We start from the raw sequence: 16,830 nt of genomic DNA, 5'->3' as shown, positions 1-16,830 counted from the left end.
TCTGCCATGCAGAGCGCTACTACAAGACAGTGGTAATGACAGAAGAGTGAGTGGCACCCTCTGCACAACGGCTAGGACTGAACCCCAATGCTCACTAATTGGGCACCGTCTGCACAATACTCCATGTTATGCTTCCATAGCTTGGCAGAACACTCCAAATGAGATCCAATGTTATGGGTCAGTGAGTCTCAGTTTCACTAAATAGATGGACATGTTTAAGCTATTCCCAGCGCTTAAGTGGTATTCCTCAAGTCATTTCACCTGCCCCTTCTCTTACTATGTCTAGGAGCCTTGCAGAGCATCCTTATGCCAAGGGCCTCTCAGCATCCCACTTTTTGCTGATTAATTATCACGTATTGATGTGTTGTTATTGACAACATTTGGCAGTGAAGCACTGATCATGATAGCGTTCAGCACGCAAAATGTATTTTTTTATCCATTACTCAAAGATGAAAGCTTAACGGGCCCAAGGTGTTGTATGGAGTTAGCTGGCAGTTCAAACTCAAGTAAAGACCTACAAAGTAGACAGCAATGTATTGAGTCAGTTGGTCATGCGGCTGGTTTATGTCCAGCTAGGCAAATATCGGGACCTGGCCTCTTGTTTTGATTGTGTACAGACAACTTTAATCTCCTAGCGTGCACATTTAAGATAGCACATATTGCCCACTTGATATTTGACTCATTTCTGTTGGCTTGAATTTATATGGTTTTCCTTTTTTTTTATAGGACACAGATCTTGCCTACGTGTCCCTCACGTGGTCGACGCTGGCATCAGCCCATTCCAGCGACCGGAGCAGTACCAATGAGATTTTCTGTTAAGGCAATGAGCAACGCGATGCCCTGAAATATCCTATGTTCCAAAAAAGGCAGTTGTAAAAACAATAATATCCAGGGAAAGGTCATGAAAAATTGATGTTTCATGCACAGTTCTATGATGGTGACACCTCTCCGGTCTGTGTATTTGATTGTACCAGAGAAGGAGAATGACTTCTGTGAATAGCCATGCCTGAAAGCGTAAGACCTGAATGGTCGTCCACCAGCCTCACAGAATTTCATACTGAACCAGACACGTATGAATGTCTTACACTTGAATCACCATAAACCACCCTCAATTTCATACTGAACCAGACATGTCAGAATGTCGAACACCTGAATCACCATCAACCACCCTCAAAGAATTTTATACTGAACCAGACACATCTGAATGTATAACACCTGAATTACCATCAACCACCCTCAAAGAATTTCATACTGAACCAGACATGTTGCAATGTCTAACAACTGAATAGCCTCGTCCATCCTCACAGAATTTCATACTGAACCAGACACGTCGAAATGTCTAACACCTGAATAACCTCAACCACCCTCACAGAATATCATACTGATCCAGGCAGGTCTGAATGTCATAGACCTGAATGACCAAGAACCACCCTCAAAGACTGTCATATTGAGCCAGACACGTCTCAATGTCTAACCATCGAATGGCCATCAATCATCCCAAAGACAGTTCAATAGGACCAGCCAAGTCTTAAACTGTAATGTCTCGGTGGCCAGCAACCGCACTTACTAACTCGTGTACTACGATTTACCATGCCTGATTATGTGTGTGTATAATGTTTTAATTTTCTCTTTTACTTAGTAGTTTGAAACCTGAGGGATAATGGATCAGAATTGCACTGCCCTCTGGTATGTGTTAAAGATTTAGTTCTGAGTGGGCTTAGGCCTACGTTCTGCGTTGCTTGCCACTTGGGCCCCATGTGCAGACATGAGGGGACTGTACTGAGGAGAGGAGTGAAACTATGGAAAGCCCAGAGGCAGGAAGTGAGAAATACTGTAATCTGTAGGAAGAGGCATATGTCAGTCATTGTGTCTGCCCGTCCATCAGATTATGCTTGATTGGACTAAGTGTTTAAGACTGTCGACAAACAGCTGGACGGTCTGAGAGGAGAGTATGTGGATCCTAGGAGCTACCAGTGGAGCAAGGAGAGACCCACACTAAACAATCAAAATTATTAACACATGCACACTGTATGGCCCCTATGCTATGCCTTACGCTTGCCAGAAAATGGGGAGCCTGGACAAGAAATTACTGTTGAAAAAAACAAGTTCGCCTTACTGATAAGAGCACTGCCAGGGCACTAGAGAAAAGCACCTTTGAGTTGGAAGAGGTGGAACCCCACGCCTCATATTTTTGGTGGTTTGTGTAGGACCTGGCACTCCCCATACATAAAAGATCTATCTAGGAGTCTAGTCTTAGACCAATTTCCATTTACCGAGCAAATCATGGGGAGTGGTGCTAGGCTCTCAGTGCTGTTCCATCTTCCATTAACACCACTTGCTCAGAGTGTTGCACAAGGATAAGGACTATGAAGGCTGAGTCCTTATAAGAATGACCGGATATTTAGTCTATGACTAGTCCCTCAACTACCCCGAGGAGGATGGAGGGGACGCACATTCATTCCCTCTGAACATGTGTTACCCAAAGCACCTTGATGTTATGAGTAGAATTGTGTGGGAGTTACGGGATACCCTTGATTCTCAACGGGCATATAAGCCTTAAAGATTCCCATGGCAAAAACTGACTAGGAAATACAGTTTGTTCTCACCAGGAGCAGAGCCATAAGAGTAACTAATTTAATTGTTTATTGATGGGGATCATAAATATGGATGCACAGTATGTTTTAAGCAATTAACATGTACTTAAAAATAACCATTTATAAAGATTGAAATAAAAGTGGACTCACACTATGGTTATGTAGATATTAACGTATGGCCTGGGCGGCCTTGCTGAACCAACAGGCTGTTACGTGGAAGCATGGCAAAGTTTAGGAGCTTAGTATGAGTTATGTTAAATACATTTGTAAAGCGCACGTTCACCACATGGGTATCATGGCGCTATCTGAGTGAGATGAAAGGTACCCTGGAACATGCTTTCATGGCTACGCTCTAAAAGGCCTCAGCACAGTCTCTGTGCAGTAGCCTAGAGGTACAGCACTGAATAAGACCACTGGAGGAAAGGGATACAATCTCAACGCCCAACAAGCTCACTCACTGTCAAACTAGAACCAACAGTGTCTATGTAATGCCTCCACCCATCATCAACTTCACTAAGGGAGTCTAAAACATGGACAAATCTCATCCGGTTATGTAATATCCCAATTGTCAGCAACCACACTTAGTGACTGCCTAACTAGCTCTGGCATGAGATATCCATCCCCCTCACTTCACCATGATATGATATGGTATGATGATATGATATGGCATTTATAATGCGCCTATACACAAGTGTTTCAAGGTGCGACCAGGTAAGGGAGGGGGAATAGAGGGAAGACAGAGACAACGATCTTACTAGGCCAGGTGACATTGAGATTGTGCAAATGCAGGGGAGGGGGAAGGGAAAAGTGAGGGGGGAGGGGGCAGTGCAGTACATAGGATAACAGTAAAATAAATAAAAACAATAAATAAAAGTGCAGCCAGCTGGTGGCAAGTACAAGGGTAAGTGCAGACATCAGGTGTCAAGTGCTGGTAGGGGGCTGTAGGGATACAGTAACAGTACCCGAGTGCAAGGGTTGCCAGGGGGGCAGTGCAAGTGTGCAACTAGCGGGAGGGACCCGGGCCCGAGATCAGCGGGTAGCCAGGTGACCAGTGCAATTTTAGTTTCAGCCAGGAGATCAGCAGGTGATCATTCCCATTTCTTTGCATTAATTCTTCTTTTAGATTTTGGTCAGTGTGGATTCCTTGCACCTTGGGTGCGGCTCTCTCATTAAGGTGAGATGTTGTTGGGTCATGTTAGTGATTGCATGATGGAAGCTTCTATTTTAACTCTTGTTTTCCAACGATTTTGGATTCCAAGCCGGTGCTTGGGAATGCATTTGTATGGTTTGTTTCCTCCGCTGTGACCAGGTCTGCCTGTCACTGAATATATGTAAGTGTGAGTGAAAGTAACAGTGATTGACAGGTGACATGGCAGAGCCTGGCTTGGACTGGCCGATTGGGCAATAGGACAATTCCTGAATGAAAGGCCGGCCTGACAGAATAGTGTGGACCTTTTTTATGGGCCAGTGTGGACAACTTTCTCACAAATGACTCTCAAACATACCTCTAGGTACAACTCTAACGGTATGCTGTGAAAAGTCAATTATTGGGTTTCACAAAGGTAGGCCACCTTTCTGATTGGCTGTTCCTATTTGCATGTTAGTCTGACCCTGGTGAGAGCTGTGAGACTGCAAGATTAGACATAGGAGAGGTTTTTTTGCACCACAGAGTTGTAGTTTGGGAGTGATGTGAGCAAGTCGGGGTGGGGAGGGGTGGCGCCAACAATGCTTCTCGCCTGGGGTGTAATCTGGTGTAAAACCGGCCCTGGGGGGTGGTATTTGTCCAGCCAGTAATGAGATTACTGAAGAATGGCTCTTTTTGCTGCCATTAAGGACAAAGCCAACATGAGTGTTATTGCACGGAGAAGGGGAATTTGTGCAGGCAGAAAGGAGATGCTTCCTTACTGTGGCATTTCATTTTTACTGTAATTAAGGGCAGTGTCAAAGTGAAGAACGTTGTAACATGGTGGGGTGGGAAGACATTGTGCAGCCATTAATAGCATGTTTTCTTACTGTGGCATGAGATTTTTTACTGGCTTTAAGGCCAAAGCCAACAGAATTATGTTCTTAAATGGGTATACTAGCATATATTCGCAGAGCCAGTCTGATCATGTTTTCTTATGGTATCATCACTGTACATAGTACTACCCGCCACCAACAGAAGTGGCTGGTACATTGGGAGTTAGAGGCTGGGAACTGCCCCCTTGATTCTACAGTTGGTTAAAGATTTAAGGTTTGATTTAAAAAGTACATCTTTTACCTGTTGCAGTGCATGGCATGCTCCTACAGCAGCAGCATGATCATCATGGACATTGCGCATGTATTGTGGTCCAGGACGGCCCAAAGTGTGGATCGGCCCGTGCTTTGTTGAGGAACTTCGGGGTTGGGGGCTCAGCATTGCTCACATAGGGGCCCCACATTTTGTGTTGTGCCACTACAGCAGGCACCTGTTGGAGTAACCCTCACTGCACTCTACTGTTCAGCATCTTCAGAACTAATACCACTTAACCATTTCTTTGCGGCTACTTTGCTTTTCTGAGTTTGGAGTTCACTGAATGACATATAAATGTGGTTTGAAGTTTAACTCTAATATTGTGAGCTCTTGTCTTCGTCTCGCTGAATCAGGAAATGCTCCATTCATGAAATGTCTACAGAGAAACTGGGTGCTCCATGGGACACAGGTCTGGCTCTACAATGTCCATGCTGGGTGGCCCCTAAGAAGAAGTTCGGTATAGGAATACTAACCATGCAGTGACAGGAGAGAAACAAGAGAAAAGATTTGGCCAACCTCCCACATTCTTCGCTCACTATAGTGTAACAACCAGAGCAGAGCTAGTGTACAAAGAAGCCACCCACAGAAGTTTTTTTTTATTTGATTTTTTAAAATATTTTGTTGTGTTTAGTTCATTTTACAAACTTTTACAACATCTTTACAATTACCAGTTCTACAATATTCTTACAATTTCATATATACAGTTGAAAAAGAGCGAAAAAATAAGAATCATATTTACACTTATTACAAATGGACATCTCTGCTCATGTTCCTACTATTTCACAGAAATAATTAATATTGTATTGCCTGATTCAATTCTTCACTATGCCAATGCAATGTACAACACACACTATTCATTATATACATCAGAATAGTCCAAAAGTTGATGAAATATTCACCCCACATACAAGGAAATTCTTTTACAATGTATACTGAATTTCTTTTTTAAGTATAACCAAAACCCCTCATCCTCCTCGCCTCTGTTTTTAAGCATGGGTTTGCTAGTTGCAAATAAAGTCTGCATTAGTATCTGTTAGCCTCATCAATGCCTAACGTGGCTCTTACACAAACGGTCAACAATGCTCTATTCACATGTGTGAAACAGGTTTCTCCCCATTTTCTACATGCAGGGATTGTCAAAATTGCGAAGTACAGAACTTTCCCACAGCGGTCAGCTAAACACGGATAACTTTTGCTGTAATTCTGCATCAATAATGTGCAATAGACGTACCAAAGCTAGAACTAGCGTAACATTTGTTCCCCACATACAGCGGATCCATAGCCATTCCCTCCTGCACAGCATGGAGCTAATATTCGGCTCCACAAAAGTCACGATTCGGAATGTCTCAAAGTAACCACAGTACACTATAAGATGTTTTAAAGTTTCTTTCTTTGTATAATTTGCACAGACATACACCAAAGTTCACTTCTCTAGGTTCTTTACACCAGAATTGCATTCTGTCATTGGTGGAAAACTGGTTTAGTTTGAAAAGTAAATACCTGTCATGTGTCATTTTGCCTGGAAATTGAACCAGATATCTCGATCTAGGTGTACGTTTAGAAAGAAAATGCACAATTTCTGTGTACAATGTATACTTTGAAATGGTCTCAGTAGTCGCTATCCAGTCAAATTCAAAAAGCTTTTTTTTACATAATGGGGCGCAACTGGAGGTCACCAATCGTCACATTAATGCTGTCCAATAAAGCTAGCATTTCCTTGTGATATCTTTTGATGGAATTTGGATGGTTTTCTGCCATCATGTTGGAAATGTTCTCGTACAAGGAATTCTGTGGTGGATCTAACATTTTGGAGAAATTATTGAGATGCCTCCAATTGAGGTGGGCTGCGAGTGATATTAGACCTAGCTCGTGTTGCAACACTGCCCCTGGTACTGAATTGGAGAGCCTCAGAGTTTCTTTCCACGTAAGAGCTTGTGCCTGATTTAAGTGAGGACCAATTTTCAAAAGGCACATATCCAAACCATAAAAAAGTACGGCTTCCACTTTCGGAGTATAATACTCGAACTGTGGGATGTCCTGACCCACTAGCTCTTCCCTGCGACATCACTGTGTGCTGATGGCACCAGAACCAACAAAATGGCCGCAAAAAGCCCTATGCGCGCTAAACCTCTGAGAATTGTGCAGTGAAACCAGAAAGTTGGCTGCCAATCTACTTTGCCTGTGTCAATAGTGGAACAGGAGACCACACTGCTAAAACCTGTCATTGGGTTGCCCACAGAGTGAAAAGGGAAAGTACATGAAAGGCAGTGCTTCATTGCAAGGAAACCCACAAGTGCTCTGAAATCTGTTTTTCCTTGGTTGCTGAAATTACAAAATAATGATTCCAAGCATCAGAAAATATCCAACATCCTTGCTGGGTGTTACCCGTCACCGTATTTAAAGAATCCACATAAGCACAGAATGTCAGGAAAAGCAGATTCCATCACAAGAATATCCACATTAAAAGTGTGCTTGTCTGTAAAAATCGGTCAGAATATGGGCGCAGTACTGCCGGCTGCCTGTGTGACAGCTGTCAGTTAATTACATTGGAAGCTTAACTTGTGCAGATAAAATCACATGGTTGACATTAGGGGACTTGCTATCAAAAATAATTTAGGTTGCAACTATTTAATCTCTATGTTTTAAAAGACTGGAATTGGAGATATGTTTGCCTGTTTTGAAAATGTAAGTTTATTTTCATCAAAGAAAAATGTAAACAAAGTGGATTTTTAAAGTCAACCTCTGATGCCAGTCACAGAACTTCAAAGCAAATTCCACAGCGTACCCCAAACAAAAGGCACCTACCTCCTGCTCTCTGCCCCATGAACTCCCATTCAGGTCTTAATGGCGAGGGGAGGAGATTTTGGGCTGCTGCTCTGGGGAGAGACAAAAGACTCCCTTGATTGAAAAGATATGCAGATGCAACTGTCAACAGAAACTCCTGCCAAAGGACCAAGGCAGGGATTGCTCTTGACCCACCAAAACTTTGGGGGCGGGGACAGACAGGTATGTGTGTTCTTAAAGCACAAGAAAGTATATTTTTGAAAAGGACTGACAGAGGATTGTGCAAAATTGTAAATATTTGTAAAATGACAGTATTGTTAATATGAAAATTCTGGTCACGTTTTAAAACTACTCAGAACTCTATGTGCTATGTTCAGGGACATGACTACAGAATTTGTGGTTTTGTAGCAATTGTGGTAATGCCATAAACATGAAACTTCACATGATTATGCCCAGATACCATGCGCACATATGCATAAAATTGGGGATAAATCTGACATTGGGTACCGGACCAAAAGTGTGAAAATGTGCCAACTCTAGACCCAAGCTCTCACCGAGACTGGGCTCGGATGAATATCAATTTGCTGTTGCTAGCAAGTTTGTAAAATTGTAAATATGTCTTGTATGAAAATAGATTTCATGTGCTGAAACAAAGGGGAGGTTCTCCCTGGATCATAAAATACAGCGTCATCATGACACCCTGTTTTTTTCTCAAATCAGGGGAGAGAAAATACCCTAGCCAATAGAATATCTAGGGGGTGTGCCTAGTAGAAGTCAGCATACCCACCCATTTAGAAAATACTTAAATAGAGATAGCTTAGGACCTAGACACACACACACATTCACCCACCATCCGATTGCTGGCGGAGCACTTTGCAAGAGAAATCCATATTCCAGACTCCAGAATTTTGAAAGCAGAAAGGCCCACTTCCAAAGCTGAATCTTCTCAGCTTGGCCTTTAATAAATCCTGAAACCAGATTTTACCCCAGACCACCAAGGGGAGAAAAAAAAAGGAACGCTTGGCTGAGCTGTACTGCTTTCTTGCTAAGAATTCTTGCCAGAATCCAGAGATCCAATCCAGTAGAGCAGAGCTTTGATCAGATAGCTGCGAACCAGAACCAACCCGTCAGATCCAGTCCAATCACACTGTGCAGTGTCCAGAGTGCCGTGCTGAGTGCAGAACCAGAGCGTCTTGAGTCCAGTCCGGTGTGCTAGCTGAATCCCTGTCCAGAAAGTCTCCCTGACCAGATCCCTGACGGGTCCATTCCAAACAGTGGTAGTGAGTATCCATAGCATAGGATTGTCGCTAGCAAATATATTATCCATAAGTAATCCTATCCAAACCCATTCTCTTATATCCAGAACTGCATTGTAGAAAATCTTTTGTCTTAACTGAATCTTTCTCTCATCCCTATAGTGCTTTGGTAATAGTAGTGTTAAAATCCTCTTTGAGCTAATATATTTACTGAAGAAAGGCAAGCGTGTCGGCGGGCAAAAACCACCCAGAGGCGTCGCTGAACCGGTGGCTGTGCTGTCATGTAGTTTGTGGCTTCATAGTCTCCTTAGTATAAGAAACCTTGTTTGTAATTTTAAAAAGCGCAACCTTGTTTTACAAATTTTGACTCTTTCTGAAATAAAACGACCTCTACAAAAACCTTCATAACTTCTTCACCGTTTATTCTAGAAACTAAATTGAAGTGTCCACTTGAAGCTAACATCCTCCTTATAGTTTTTCCGCAATCGCGCTTACTGCGCGTGGAAATGTTTGCAGCAGATTTTTCGTTTGGCACAAACCTATCACGTGTGAAGCAGCTGTACATTGCATCCGGCCTCAGCATTAAGTTTTCAACCTGCTAGTTACTCAATAATCATTGCTAGTGTTTATCTGAAACTATACAAAGCGGCTCCCACAAGTATTAAATCCATTTTCAGTGTTTTCCCATTCATTCAAAGCCACATTCAAAACCATTTTGACAAGTTTACAATCATTCCTGTTTTTCTCTGTATTTGCTGGGGTGAAACTGGGGTTGATACTGTATTTGTTGAGTGTGTATTCTCGAAACCTGTTTTCTCTCCTTCCATCTCTTTATTCTGCATATTGGGGGATTGAGTAGTGTGCAGGGGGAAAGAGTGATCACATTACATTTTGATTGAACCCACACAAAGTATTATTCTATGCTGCGTTATTTTTCCGATCATTACTCCGTGTGATTAAAGAGATTTATTGCGACATCACCCCATTGGTGATCATTGTATAACCATTAAAAGAGGGTGATATATATATTGTGCAAATCCATAAATAAATATTTTAACTTTGCAAAACAGCCTGCTTCCTGGTTCAGTGTGACCGGGGGGGATTCAAAGAGAGGGGCGTAACATAAGGGTAAATCATTCAGAAATAGAAGAACTTATAGACATAAATAAATAATTAAGGGTTCCAGCTGTGCATCACACGCAAGGCATTGACTTAGGTGGCGTGCCGGGCTGAAATCACTTACAGAACAGTGGAGTCATAGAATATTCGCAATATCTGCTACATATGATTTTCATTTGAGAGCATAAAGGTTTGATCTTATCTTTAATCATTGCTTTCCACATGTTTTTAGACGCGATGTTACATAGATGGTATCCAAGATACTTTACTGAAGGTGCTCGTTTTACTCGGGAACCATCCAGCGACCATATATATGCAACTAGCTTCTTCCTGTAGTTATTAAATATAATAATATTGGATTTCTCTGGATTTGCCTTCAGATTGAGTGAATACGCATATGATGCAAAATGTTCCAATTTATTTTGCAGACCAAATGGTGTCAAATCAAACAGTAGAATATCATCCGCAAATGCCAAACATTGTATTTTCAAGTTGCAAATTCTAGCGGGATAGATTGTTTTCTCTTGCCTTATGTTATCTGTGTCACACAAGTACGCGTTAAACAGAGTAGCCGCCAGGTTGCATCCTTGTCTGACCCCGATGGCGGTGGAAATTGCATCAGAGTTCCCTGTTTGTTGATACGAACACGCACATGGGTGTTTTCATATAACAGAACCAGCAAATGGAGAAGGGTAGTATCAAATCCCATCTTTGATAGTTTGGACCACAGCAGAGTGTGGATTATTGTGTCAAAGGCAGGCAGACGTTAAGTCCAGAGATGCCATATATATCGGGCCACATTCGCCAGTTCTTGATGTTACCAAAAGATGCGCTAGAACAGTGGCTTTCAAGGGAGTACCCATTAGACGGCGTAATCCCACTTGAAACCGAGATAACATGTTTATGCGTTTCATGTGGGTTTCTAATTCTTTAAGAATGAGAATCGAGAATAGCTTCGCAGTTGTATCTAATAATGCAATGGCTCTGTAGCTCGCTGGATCTTCACGTCTATCTTTTTTCCATATAGGAACCACAATCGCAGTGTTCCATGATATGGGTATCCTATGTGATTTGAAGATGTTATCATATTTGATTTTACATACATGGGCCCAAAAGCTAGGGTCTTCTTTCAAAACACATGCTGGAATCCCATCTGGACCTGGAGCTTTCGAGTATCTCAACTTTAATATCGCCCATTCTATATCTTTTTCCGACCACGGGCAGGACGAGGCTGCAGGAGGGAATGCACAGCAAGGGGTTTTATTACAAAATCTAGGAGGTAATTGGTACTTTTCTAGAAAAATAATGGTCCATGTTGGTGCCGATATCGGTGATTCCAAGCCATAAATCCTTTTGTCCAAGCCAAGTCACAGCATGGCCCATATTGATCTCCTATTGTGTGTACACAGATAAGAGACCATAAGAGATAAGAGACCATATTTTGGTTGTCTAGGATTTTGAGGCACCTTTTTATATTACGACATTTATTGGTGTATGTATTGCAGATATTTCTTTTAAATATTAGGTATTCTGCTATTGTAGGACAAGTCTTCCCTAATGTGCGGATATGTCTATTTTTAAGACATTTTAGTTTGTGTATCTCACTATTGCGAGGGGAGCCATTGTTGTTTCCCTGCATTGGACGGGATCTGCCTAGTCAAAGCAGCGTATCTGCTATCAACTCTGTGAAATACTTCTCAATCCTACTAGTGTCGCGATAAACCTGGGGTAGAGAGCCTGACCACATGGCTGCCACTTTGATCATGTTGTTTAATTTACGACATAGATTGTCACTCCATCTTATAGATATGTATGTGCGCTCAATCCCTACATTTGATAGCACAGGATCTTTCGGCAGTGAGGATCCATTCACCCTCATGGTTGTACCAACAATTACATGATCTCCCAAATGTACATCTAGAGTGAATATGGGAGCTGCTAATGGAGAAAGGGTATGTGAAACAGCTAGATAGTCAATTCTGGAGTTCTGCTTATCCCGCCGCCAGGTATAAGGTAAAGTCATGGAGCTAAACTCCAATAAACAGATGTCCCAACTTTCCAAAAAGTATCTCCATCTTTCGCCATTGGATTGAGCCTGAAGTTGATGGGAGGAGGGATTGTACCTTAGGTTCTTAGAAGCATATCCAATACAGCATGCATTAAAGTCTCCTCCAATGATAATATGATTTTGAGAGTGATAGGAATAAATATCCTCCAGAATTAAATTCAGCTGATGCAACATTGCATCCAAAGGCATTTTCAAAGGGTTCCAATATATAGCAATTACAAAAAATGGCATCGGAGATTCAGCAATGAACGAAAATTCAATAACTAATATGTTATGCATCTCCTATACCAGTTTTGACCTAATATTTATACTGTTATTAATACAAATTGCAAGCCCTCCAAAGGATGCCCTCCTCTGCCAATCTTGGCCTTTGTTACATACGTAGTAAAGCCATTTACCATGAAATTCCGTATATTTATGGTTTCCTGTACTATAATTATAGAGGTTTGAGCGTCTGAGGGGAAGTCATACAACCATGTATTAAAGTTTTTAAATCCACATGTGTTCCAGGATAAGATGGATAAGTGCTGGTTACTAAGAGGAGTTATTGGTTGGTTTTACTTTGTTTAAGGTTTTAGCCAAGGGAATCAACCATGACCAATCCTTAATTTCCACGGTCAGATTGGCAAATTGAGAAAGTGCAGATATTTCTGTATCCTTGAGGCCTTGACTTATTGCAGAAGATTCTTCATTGGTAGAATACTTTGGAGGTTGGAATGGTAGAAAGGTTTTTGCCGCCTCATGAGACTCAAATTGAAAAAGTTCTAACCCTAAAAGTTCGAAGTCTATGCAATGTTCATGCAACATCTTATTTATTATAGGGGAATGAGTCTTACATGCCATTCTGTTGTTGTTGGTATTGTGAAGTTCAAACTATTCTATATCCTCTGATCTCAAATTCCTTAAGGATGGAATGAGATTGAAAATTTGCAATAGGTGCGAGCAGTTGATCCTTTTCTTACCATTTACATCCTCTTCACTTTGCCAACCTATTATATTCATCATTTCCTTGTCAAGTTCATTGGTAGCTGTAAGGGGGGGCTCTATAAGAGGACCTATACGATTCACCTGTGCATTTATTCCATCAGTAATAGTTGATGGCTTGAAATTTAGATTTCCATCCCCAGTCGCTTCACTGTTGACTATTTGTTCCATCTCTGGATTAGACATGGAATCAGCGGTTGTCTCAGCTTCCTTAGATGGAGAAGGAACTGCGTTAGGCTTCAGTTTCATATCAATCTTCACTTCTGTGCTATTAGCTTTAAGTTTAGAAGATCCCTTCAGAGGAAAGAAGAAAGAAAGTTGGGATTGCTTAGATGGTTTAGTTTCAGCAATCATTGGCGCACCTAGCGGAGGTTGCAATAGCACTTTGTTCCCCCCAGTGTCAGTTGGTACACCACCATTTTCTGAACGGTCTTTGCTATTCTTCAAAGTTACATTTTTGACTTTGTTATTTTATTTTCACAGGGGTACCATGCTTCCTGTCTCTACTTCTCCCAGACCTCCTTTTTCCTTTTCAATCAGATTGGGGAGGGCAGAAGGGCTATCAATAGGTACTCCGCTGTCAGCTTGATTCCTTAGTGGAGAATGTAGGGGTTAGGTAGTGGAAGGGGGCGTTAGTCTGCATGCCAACTGTGTAATAAAAGATTCAAGCATATCTAATTTTGTGCTAATTATATCGGTAGCTATAGGTATCCATTAAGTAGCTCAGCTTGTGTACTTTTGGTTAGCATCGGCAGTTTGTCCAAAGCTTTTGCATATGATCTCGAGGAGGCCACAAATGGTTTCTCATATAAGTTAGTTTGTACAGTTCTGGAGTGCACTATGAGTTATTGTGTTTGTGTGTACTCAGATTTAACAAAGACTCCTTATCTGGAACGATTTTGGTTGCATTTGCGGGGATAACTTTACCATTCCCCATTAGATATCCCTCTATTTTACTTATTTTCATAAGGGTTTCATTAGATGTCTGTTTCAGTTCTCTAATTTCCAAGTGTGTTAGTTCGTGGCCTCTATCTAGTAAATTCGAAATCCTTGTCAGTACAGGGAAGTGCATTTGACATGCCCAAAGATGCAATTCGAGATGCTTCATGGGCTGCCAGTGATATCTGTTTTGCATCCACTGGCCTGGAGCAAGCTCTAGCAGCTTCAACTGAGGTTTGGTTTTCCTCAAAGTTTTGCAAATCGTTACTAGTAGAAGGAATAGCTGCAATCATTGGGGCTAGAACAGGGATAAAAGGTCCCGCCAAGGGGATATGGGAACTATCCACATTTACAGATCTAGCTCCAAAGAGGTGTACATCCTCTATGGCTCCATGTCTAGGATTAACAGGAGTGGATGGTCCCAGAGACATGCAGACACGTTTTCCGAATTCGGCCATTATGGTAGGGGCCAACATAGAGTCATCAGAAATGCCCTGGTTGACAATATCATCAGGCACAATAGCAGATTGAATGGGTATTTGATCTTCTTGCATGCTGAGAAAACTATGTTGGACCGATCGTTCACCATCATACATTTCTTTTAGGGGAAATGAGACTGTACCCTGTGGATGTATGTTAGGTGTGTGTACCATAGCATGTACATTCACTTTCTCATCCTCAAACACATATATTCCATCAATGTTATCAATACCAATAGTTTGTATATTGGGGATATGCAGTGTTTCAGCCTCAATAGCAATTGCAGGCTTCGGTATTGTTTTACATACCTTCCTGCTTCTCAAGCTGCTGGCCATGGTTCCACACAATCACAGCTAAGTGGATGAAATAAGGTTGGTAGCTTGTTACCCTTGTGGCTTAAACCTGTCACCATCCCTTTAAATGCCAAGTTCTATAACAGTATTCAAGCTGCACCGTTTAACAAGGCATAGCATGAGTGCCAGAAGACACCATACAAGTACTACACCATAGCTACAAAGCTTGAAAACATCAACACTTTACCACTTACAAATAGTAAATGACACTTGACTAGGTGCCACCTCGCCACCCTCAATGCCCGAACAGCCCAAACAGCACTTCCTGGCAGTTCCGCGGTGCGCGCGTGGGTGCGCATACCATGCCGTTTTATGGGCTGTCAGGAGAGGCGGGGGTAGGTGGGGCAGTGTGTCACTAGGACACTGCAAGAGAGTAATAAATAAGAAAGGTCAGTGTGTGTAGGCGCGAGTCAGCACAAGTCACTTAAACACCCAGCGCGAGTCCAGCATCATGAGAGAAATGAACCAAGTCTTACATAAATGTTACTTGGAGAGGTCCGAGAGAAAATCCTTCCGTGTTGCGACGTGGCGTGGCAGAGAGGGTGCTTCATCTTGAGGAGGCCAGTCAGGGTCTTCACACAAATCCAACCAGCCCAAAAAGCACTTCCAGGGAGCGCGCGCATGTGCACGTACCCGTGCCGTTTTATGGGCTGTCGGGAGAGGCGGGGGTGGGCGGGGCAGCGCATCACTAGGGCAATAAATGTTACTTGGAGAGGTCTGAGAGAAAATCCTTCCGTGTTGTGACGTGGCGTGGCAGACAGGGTGCTTCCTCTTAAGGACGCCAGTCAGGGTCTTAATGCAAGTCCAACCAGCCCAAACAGCACTTCCTGAATATTGCTGAGGTTTCAAAGAACAAGGTTGTGAGTCCCCTCCGGAAACACCTAACAAGCAAACCCCCATTCAGATTGCACATGAGAAATATCCATTAAAAAGAAAGACATCTCAAGCATCTTTTTCTTTCCTTGATGGGTGAATCCATGTGCAAATCCTTCCTTTCCAGTACTGGGCACAAAGGCTAACTAGCAAGCAGCTTCTTTAGTATTGTGTTATTGAGGTCTTTTCGAGCAACATCCCTCACACTATCACAATCCTACTCGGCTGCCACCCAGCACTGCTACATGTACCTCTGCCTGTCTTTCCTTGTTTTACCGCTGCAGTTTTGGACTAATCTAATTGCATGTTCCATTCCGGCTTTTGGGTTCAACCAGCAGATGCATTCTGGGACATATATGCTGTCTAAAAGGCAGAGGGCTGGAGGAGGCATATTAAATACATTTGTTTGCAGCACGCTGCTAAGAGCTGCAGAGGGCCTGATTGCATTCACATGTTCCAAGCTACTGCAGGCTAGGCTGCAGAGAGCTGGAGAGCACTTGATTAGAAACCACTGCTGTTAATGCTGCAGGCTACTGAAGCCAGGGCTGGGCTTAATTGAACACAGCTGCCAGAGTCTGCAATCAGCTCCACCCTGCTGGTCTGCAGGCTGGCAGGGCCTTTATAAGCTCACTTTGAACAGAAGCAGTGGTCAGACAACTGCTTTCTCTGGGAGTTTGTGCTGGTGCTCCTGTTACCAGTTTTTGACCTTTCCTGGAAATCCTCTTTTGGCCTTTTGATTCCAGTTGCTGTTGATGCTTGCAACTCCCTCTGCAGTCTGCTGCAGCCATCTGCCCTGCTCCTCTGGGCTCCCACCTTGCAGCTCTGCCACACTCCGCTGCCTTCTGCCCTGCTCCTCTGGGCTACCACTTGACGGCTCTGCCGCACTCCGCTGCCTTCCGCCCTGCTCCTCTGGGCTCCCGCCCGATGGCTCTGCCGCACTCCGCTGCTTTCTGCCCTGCTCCTCTGGGCTCCCACCTGATGGCTCTGCCGCACTCCGCTGCCTTCCGCCCTGCTCCTCTGGGCTCCCGCCTGACAGCTCTGCTGCACTCCGCTGCCTTCCGCCCTGCTCCTCTGGGCTCCTGCCTGACGGTCTGCCACACTCCGCTAC

The 16,830-nt window shown here is 43.0% G+C and overlaps 1 protein-coding gene across 2 annotated transcripts in view; it reads left to right on the top strand.

Annotated features, from left to right (window-relative positions):
• The window catches only part of LOC138521220 (Fc receptor-like protein 5), a 317,958-nt gene extending 307,985 nt beyond the window's left edge, over positions 1–9,973 (top strand). For both annotated transcript variants that reach the window (XM_069633890.1, XM_069633889.1), the window contains one exon: positions 727–9,973. In XM_069633890.1, coding sequence (XP_069489991.1) covers positions 727–819 — 93 coding nt within the window. In that variant the 3' untranslated portion in view covers positions 820–9,973. The remainder of the gene's footprint in view (positions 1–726) is intronic.
• The last annotated feature ends 6,857 nt before the right edge of the window (positions 9,974–16,830 follow it).

This window comes from Ambystoma mexicanum, chromosome 13, assembly GCF_040938575.1.
Source record: "Ambystoma mexicanum isolate Mex_15411 chromosome 13, UKY_AmexF1_1, whole genome shotgun sequence".
NCBI lineage: Eukaryota > Metazoa > Chordata > Amphibia > Caudata > Ambystomatidae > Ambystoma > Ambystoma mexicanum.
This window is presented reverse-complemented; position numbering and strand designations above follow the sequence as displayed.